Below are 8,751 nucleotides of genomic sequence, written 5' to 3'. Positions count from 1 at the left end.
GGTGCCCAGATAAGTGTGCAGAGAATATTCAGAACAGGCTCTCTCCCCTTGAAGGTATAAATTCACACCTTGGGAACTTGAGCATCGGTTTTAGTGAGGTTCTGAAGTCCAATGAAGAGAAAAAAGCATTTTGGAAGCCACCCTAAGTGAGTCTAATAAAAATCTGTTACACAAGCAGGGGTTACGAAGGACTCCACATTCAGAATATGTACAGTATTGACTATAAGTGAATCTGCCTCCCCTTTCTCTTTGGGAAACTGTAAAAAAAAAAAAAAAAGCCAGTTTCAAACTTTAGTATTTAGCAGAAAAAAATTCTTAAATTGATGCTATCTAGATTGCCAAAACTCCACGTGGAGAATCCAACATAAAGTGTCTCTAGATGGCTGAACAGAGCAAAGACAAATTATTTCTGGAATAACCTACTTTCAAACCAGGCATCAACACATTTGCATATATAAAGTTCCAAGGTAAAATAGCAGTTTATAATTAAAAGAAATTACTAAACACAAGGAAGTAAACTATCCTATGTGAGAAAGAAAACAGAAACTATCCTATGTGAGAAAGAAAACAGATACTCACATTTCAAAATTATGGGACACCATATAAATGTACATTAATATATTTCAATAAATAAAATAAAATCTGAACAAATTTGAAAAGCCACAAAGCAGCGTATTATGCACATCTGAAAAAAGAATGAGTGAACTAGAAAATAAACAACTGAAGATAATTATCTAAGAAGCCCACCAGAAAGGCAGAGGTGGAAAATATAAAAAATACATCAAAATATAGACAGAATAATAAACATAAAAAGCCAAACTTACGTGTATGTCTGTGTTTAGCTGAAGTTTCAGTATGCGAAGAAAGAGAATGATGAAAAGGAAATATTTGAAGATATTATTGCTGAGATTTATACGTAAGTGATGAATGATAGCAGTATCATTCAACAAATCCATTAGAACAAATATCTAATGCATGCAGGGCTTAAAACATAGATGACGGGTTGGTAGGCACAGCAAGCCACCGTGGTACATGTATACCTATGTAACAAATCTGAATGTTCAGCACATGTATCCCAGAGCTTAAAGTAAAATTGAAAAAGAAACAAACAAACAAACAAACGAAAAATCCAAATCCAGCAAATTTCAAACAGGGACATAAAAAAATTTACATCTAAAAAAATTTGCATGATAGGAAAATAAAGAACATCAATGTTAGCCAGGGAATTGCATGTATTTTGAAAAACAACTGTTGGCATGCTACTGTGCCATGACAGAGATGAAGTGAATAACCATGCATCTGAAACTGCCTGCAATAAGCTGGGGTCTGTCAGATTCATGGAACTGTGTAATCAGGTGGGCCCAGCAATAATCCATTGTGAAATAGCAGTGATACCATCTGGAATTACGAGCAGAGGGCAAAAGTCAACTGCATGAGCAAGTAGCCCAGGCTCCCATTTTATCTGCAATTATTGTACCAGAAACTACTCAGCTCACAACTTTTTCTACTTGAGATATTCCTTACAATAAGAAAAGTGAGAAAAACAAAGTCAAAACTTGGCTTATGATGGAACAGTTTGGTATATTGGTGCCTGCCCAAAAGAGATAGCAAATCCATTACAAATCTTATGCAGTGGCTTTGAAAGACAGTGATTAGAAAAAATCACCCCCAGAGTAGGCAGAACTTTGGTGATGCATTTAGTCACCTACTTTGCAAAGATCAGTATATGGACCTATGAACAGTGGTGAATGGCTGAGGTGGCTAGTCAGTGGCTTTAAAGGAAAAAGATTGCATGGCCAGGGTCAAAAAGGTATGTGGCAGAGGTATACAGATGGACTTATAGGAGTGGACATAGAGTTTAAAACCTTCATATTAGCACCCATCAAAGAGCAAACACCATAGGAAAGGCACCAAAAAATGAAGTATACCAAATAACTTGGCTTGTTGATGTCAACAGATTTTGTCATTAGCTACCTCAGTGCTAAAACAATAGGCGCATGAGCAAAGTGGTTATGGTGATAGGGATGGAGATTCTGCACAAAGCCTTCAGCGTGGATTCCCATTTAGTAAAATTTATCTTACTACTCCCCATATCAAATTTCTTCTCTGCTAGCAACTTATACCAACACCAAGCCCCTGAAATGGTACCATTCCTTGAGGAGACCAACTTACCAAATTGCAGCTTGTAAGGGTATATTGTATATTTCTTAATGACTTATTGTAGCTATGTTCACTTTTGACTATTTTGACTTTTAAACTTCACACTAGAGATTTGAAAGATTTACACACTACCATTACAGTATTAGAACATTCTGAGTTTGATTACAAATTTGCCTCTACCTGTTTTATGTTTTCATAATGGTAATTATCACCGTTTTGCTTCTGGTTGAATCACTCCCTTCATTTGGCTGGTCTAATAATAATGAACTCCCTTAGCTTTGGCTTGTTTGGGAAAGGCTATTTTCCCTTCACTTCTGAAAGACAGTTTTGCTGGGTATAGTACTATTGGTTGACAGGTATTTTTTCTTTCAGCACTTTAAATATATTATCCCATTCTCCCCTGGCTTGCAAGATTTCTGCTGAGAAATCTGCTAATGGTCTAATGACGATTTTCTTGTATGTCACTTGATGTTTTTTCTCTTATTCCTTTAAAAATTCTTTTTCTTTGACTTTGACATTTTGATCATAATTTGACTCAGTGAGGACATCTGTGGCTTAAGCCTGTTTGGATAACTTTGAGTTTCACGGATCCAAATGTTAATATCTCTCCAAAAACTTGGGATTTTTTGCATTTGTCATATTGAATATACCTTCTATGAATCTCTCTATGTCTTCTCCCTCTGAAATTCTCATAGTGGGAACACTTTTTTGCTTAATGATATTCTGTAAATCCCAGCGCTTGATAGAGTGCCCCAAAATGTTATTTATTATTATTATGGCTATTAAAGAGGAGAAAACCAAAAAGAAAAAACAATGCTGACTGCTTTGTAGGAACAGAAAGTCTTAGTATACTATATATGTATATGAAACAGATAACTGATTTATATTTTAGACATAATACAGTCAAATTAGGGACAGCATATTTTTCATATCTAATTTAGGAAATCATCTTTTGTTTATATTAAATTAATCAGCTGATTTTAAAAGGTTTACATACTCTGGAAACTACTATAAAAAATAAAATGTGCCGGTCACGTAACGGAGTGGCCAACGGCCTGCAGAGCAACATGCCCAAGTTTTATTGTGACTACTGCGATACATACCTCACCCATGACTCTCCATCTGTGAGAAAGACACACTGCAGTGGAAGGAAACACAAAGAGAATGTGAAAGACTATTATCAGAAATGGATGGAAGAGCAGGCTCAGAGCCTGATTGACAAAACAACGGCTGCATTTCAACAAGGAAAGATACCTCCTACTCCATTCTCTGCTCCTCCTCCTGCAGGGGCGATGATACCACCTCCCCCCAGCCTTCCGGGTCCTCCTCGCCCTGGTATGATGCCAGCACCCCATATGGGGGGCCCTCCCATGATGCCAATGATGGGCCCTCCTCCTCCTGGGATGATGCCAGTGGGACCTGCTCCTGGAATGAGGCCGCCCATGGGAGGCCACATGCCAATGATGCCTGGGCCCCCAATGATGAGACCTCCTGCCCGTCCCATGATGGTGCCCACTCGGCCCGGAATGACTCGACCAGACAGATAAGGATAGAGGGGAGGCTTCATTGTATCAGTTTTATATTACCTGTTCTGCTTCACCAGGAGATTATGCTGCTGTGATACTGAGTTTTCTAAACAGCATAGGGAAGACTTGCTCCCCTGTCCTATCAAAGAGAGAATAGTTTTGGAGGGGAGAAGTGGGACAAAAAAGATGCAGTTTTCATTTATATTGGGAAATGTGAAAATAAAATTGTCAACTCTTTCAATTAAAAGTGTGTTCCCTTTAAAAAAAAAAAAAATAAAATAAAAAATAAAAAAAATAAAATGTGCCAAAATCACCTTCAAAATGAAAAAAGACTGGAAAAGGAAAATTAGATTTTGAAAGCATCATGTTTAAAACCAGGATGGGGAAAGGAATTCTAGAAATTACTTTTTGAGAAAAATGATGTATGTAATAAATAAACATATATAGTTCTTCCTGATGAATTAACATTTTATCATCATAGAATACTCCTTTATATCTCATAAGATTCTTTATTTTGAAGCCCATTTGACACTAATATAATAACAGTATGCCCTGCCACTATTAGTGTTTGCATGGTATATCTCTTTCCATTCTGTAATTTTATTTCTTTCTGTTACCTTTCATCTAAATTTTGTCTTTTGTAAATAACTTATTATTGGGTCTTGTTTCTTTATGCAGTTTGACAACATTTTAATAAAATTGTTTAATCTATACTTAATGCAAGTATTGAATATGGTTAAGTTTATCATTTTTCTATTTTGTTTCCTATTTGTTCCTTCTGGGTTGTTTTACTCCCCACTTTGTTCCTTATTTCCTTTCCATTTGAGATTGAGTATATTTTTACTGTGTATTTTCTATTGGATTTTAAAAATCTCTATTTCTGGATTAATTTTAGAAGTTAGTATAGATATTTACAATATCAATCATTAATTTATCACAATTAACCTTGAATTAATATTATGCAACTTCACTAATAATGCAAGAACTTTATATGGAATAATGTCATTTATCTCCTATTCTTCATGCTTTTTGGTTATGTGTTTCTTTAACAAGTTATCATTTTTGTGAGTACACAAAAAGTATATATATTTATGTGTTACATGAGATATTTTGATACAGGCATGCAATGCATAATAATCACATTAAGGTAAATGGAGAATCCATAACCTCAAGCATTTATCCTTTGTGTTCCAAACCATTATATGCTTTTAGTTATTTTTAAATGAACAATTACATTATTTTTGACCACAGTTACCCTCTTCTGCTAGCAAACACTAGGTCTTATTTATTCTAACTATTTTTATACCCATTAACAATCCCGACTTACTCCCCACTCCCCCAACTACTCTTCCCAGCATTTGGTAACCATCCTTCTATTCTCTATCTCCATGGGTTCAATTTTAATTTTTAGCTCCTACAGATAAGTAAGAACAGGTGATGCTTGTCTTATTGGGCCTAGCTTATTTCACTTAACATAAAGATCTCCAGTTCCATCCATGTTGTTGCAAACGACTGTATTTTATTCTTTTTTTTAATGAATGAATAGTACTACATTGTGTATAAATACCACATTTTCTTTATTCATTCATCTGTTGATGGGCACTTAGGTTGCTTCCAAATCTTGCCTAGTGAATAGTGATGCAATAAGCACAGGAGTACAGATAACTCTTCGATATACTGATTTTCTTTCTTTTGTATATATACATGGCAGTGGGATGACTGGATTATATGGTAGCTAAATTTTTGATTATGCGAGGAAACTCCAAACTGTTCTCCATAGTGATTGTAGTAATTTACATTTCCAACAAAAGTGTACAAGGGCTCCCTTTTCTCTACATTGTTGCTACTATTCCTTATTGCCTGTCTTTTAGATAAAAGCCATTTTAACTCAGGTGAGATGGTATTTAATTGTAGTTTTGATTTGCATTTATCTGATAATCAGTAATGGTGAGCACTTTTTCACTTGCCTGTTTCCCATTTGCATGTCCTCTTTTGAGACCTGTGTATTCAAATCTTTCGCCCATTTTTCAATTGGATGATTAGATTTTTTTTCTCTAGAGTTGCTTGAGCTCCTTATATATTCTGGTTATAAATTCCTTGTCAGATGGGGAATTTGCAAATATTTTCTCCCATTCTGTGTGTTTTCTCCCCACTTTGTTGATTGTTTCCTTTGCTTTGCAGAAACTTTTTAACTTGATGTGATCCCATTTGTCCATTTTTACTTTGGTTGCCTGTGCCTTTGGGGTTCTGCTCAAGAAATCTTTGTCCAGTCCCATGTCCTAGAGATTTTCCTCAGTGTTTTCTTGTAGTAGTTTCACAGTTTGAGGTCTTAGATTTAAGTATTTAATCTATTTTGATTTGATCTTTCTAAATGGTAAAAGACGGGGGTCTAGTTTCATTCTTCTGCATATGGATATTCAATTTCCCAGCACCATTTATTAAGGAGGCCATCGTTTCCCCAATATATGTTCTTGGAAATTGTCAAAAAAGGAGTTCACTGTAGATGTATGCATTTATTTCTGGGTTCTTTATTCTGTTTCACTGGTCTATATGCCTGTTTTTATGCTGGTATCATGCTGTTTGGCTACTCTAGCTCTGTAGTATAATTTGAAGTCATGTAATGTGAATCCTCCAGTTTTGTTCTTTTTGGTAAGGATGGCTTTAGCTATTTTGGGTCTTTTATGGTTCTATATAAATTTTAGGATTGCTTTTACTATTTCTGTGAAGAATGTAGTTGGTATTTTGATTAGTATTGCATTGAATCTGTAGATTGCTTTGGTTAGTATGGACATTTTTACAACATTGATTTTTCCAATCCATAAATATGGAATGTTTTTCCATTTTTGGTGCCCACTTCAATTTCTCGCATCAATGGTTTACGGTTTTCATTGTAGAGATCTTTCACTTCTTTGGTTAATTCCTCGGTATTTAATTTTATGTGTGGCTATTGTAAATGGGATTACTTTTTAAATTTTTTTCTTCAGATTGTTTGCTGTTGGCATATAAAAATGCTACAGATTTTCATGTGTTGATTTTGTATCCTGCAACTTTACTGAGTTTGGTTATCAGTTCTAATAGTTTTTGGTGGAGTCTTAGGTTTCTCCAAATATAACATCATATCATCTGCAAAGAAGGATAATTAGACTTCTTCCTTTCCAATTTGGATGCCCTTTATATTGTTATCTTGTCTGATTGCTCTAGCTTGGACTTCCAGTACTATGTTAAATAACAGCGGTGAAAGTGAGTATTCTTGTCATGTTCCAGATCTTAGAGGAAAAGCTTACAGTTTTTACTCATTCAGCATGATACTAGCTATGGAGTTCGTGATATGTGGCTTTTATTATGTTGAGGTATATTCCTTCTATACCCAGTTTTTTGAGGGTTTTTGACTTGAAGAGATGGTGAATTTTGTCAGATACTTTTTTAGCATCAATTTAAATGATCATATGGCTTTTGTCCGTTATTGTATTGATATGATGTATCACATTAATGACTCACAAATGTTGAACCATTCTTGCATCCCTGAGATAAATTCCACTTGGTCATGAACCATGATTTTTTGAACACATTGTTGAATGCAGTTTGTGAATATTTTCTTAATGATTTTTGCATCAGTGTTCGTCAGGGATATTGGCTTGTAGTTTTCTTTTTTGATGTGTCTTTGGTTTAGGTATCAGAGTAATATCGGCTTTGTAGAATGAGTTTGGAAGTATCCTCTCCTCGTATATTTTTCAGAAGAGTTTGAGTGGGATTGGTATTATTTCTTTTTTTTTTATTATTATACTTTAAGTTCTAGGGTACATGTGCATAACGTGCAGGTTTGTTACATATGTATACTTGTGCCATGTTGGTGTGCTGCACCCATCAACTCGTCAGCACCCATCAACTCGTCGTTTACATCAGGTATAACTCCCAGTGCAATCCCTTCCCCCTCCCCCCTCCCCATGATAGGCCCCGGTGTGTGATGTTCCCCTTCCCGAGCCCAAGTGATCTCATTGTTCATTTCCCACCTATGAGTGAGAACATGCAGTGTTTGATTTTCTGTTCTTGCGATAGTTTGCTGAGAATGATGGTTTCCAGCTGCATCCATGTCCCTACAAAGGACACAATCTCATCCTTTTTTATGGCTGCATAGCATTCCATGGTATATATATATGTGCCACATTTTCTTAATCCAGTCTGTCACTGATGGACATTTGGATTGTTTCCAAGTCTTTGCTATTGTGAATAATGCTGCAATAAACATACGTGTGCATGTGTCTTTATAGCAGCATGATTTATAATCCTTTGGGTATATACCCAGTAATGGGATGGCTGGGTCATATGGTACATCTAGTTCTAGATCCTTGAGGAATCGCCATACTGTTTTCCATAATGGTTGAACTAGTTTACAATCCCACCAACAGTGTAAAAGTGTTCCTATTTCTCCACATCCTCTCCAGCACCTGTTGTTTCCTGACTTTTTAATGATTGCCCTTCTAACTGGTGTGAGATGGTATCTCATTGTGGTTTTGATTTGCATTTCTCTGATGGTATTATTTCTTTTTTAAATACTTGGTACAATTCAGCAATGAAACCAGTGAGTCCCAGGGTTTTCTTTGCTGGGAGACTCTTTAGAATGGCTTTGCTCTTGTTACTTGTTATTGGTCTGTTCAGGCTTTAGCTTTCTTCATGGTTCAATCTTGGCAGGTACTATGTCTAGAAATTTGATCATTTCTACTAGATTGGCCAATTTATTGGCATGTAGTTGCTCATTGTTGCCACTAATGATTCTTTGAAATTCTGTGGTATCAGTTATAGTGTCTCCTTGTTCATTTGTGATTTTATTTATTTGCATCTTCTCCCTTTTATCTTTGTTCATCTGGCTAAACATTTGCAATGCTGTTTAAAGTTTCAAAAAGACAACGTTTGGTTCATTGATTTTTGTGTACTGCTTTCTTCATATCAATTTTATGTATTTCTTTGATCTTTATTATTTCTTTGCTTCTACTAATTTTGGGTTTGATTTTTCTCTTGCTTTTCTAATTTTTTAAGATGCATTACCAGGTTAATTGAAGTTTTCCTT

General features: G+C 35.5%; 1 protein-coding gene across 1 annotated transcript; it reads left to right on the top strand.

The window, feature by feature from the left end:
* Positions 1-3,190: 3,190 nt before the first annotated feature.
* On the top strand, positions 3,191-3,986 carry LOC135970971 (U1 small nuclear ribonucleoprotein C). The gene has a single exon (XM_065545296.2). The coding sequence runs from the start codon at positions 3,228-3,230 to the stop codon at positions 3,705-3,707; it is 480 nt and encodes a 159-aa protein (XP_065401368.1). The 5' UTR covers positions 3,191-3,227; the 3' UTR covers positions 3,708-3,986.
* The last annotated feature ends 4,765 nt before the right edge of the window (positions 3,987-8,751 follow it).

Source organism: Macaca fascicularis, chromosome 5, assembly GCF_037993035.2.
Source record: "Macaca fascicularis isolate 582-1 chromosome 5, T2T-MFA8v1.1".
NCBI lineage: Eukaryota > Metazoa > Chordata > Mammalia > Primates > Cercopithecidae > Macaca > Macaca fascicularis.
Note: the sequence above shows the minus strand (reverse complement) of the source record. Positions and strands in the feature narration are given on the sequence as shown.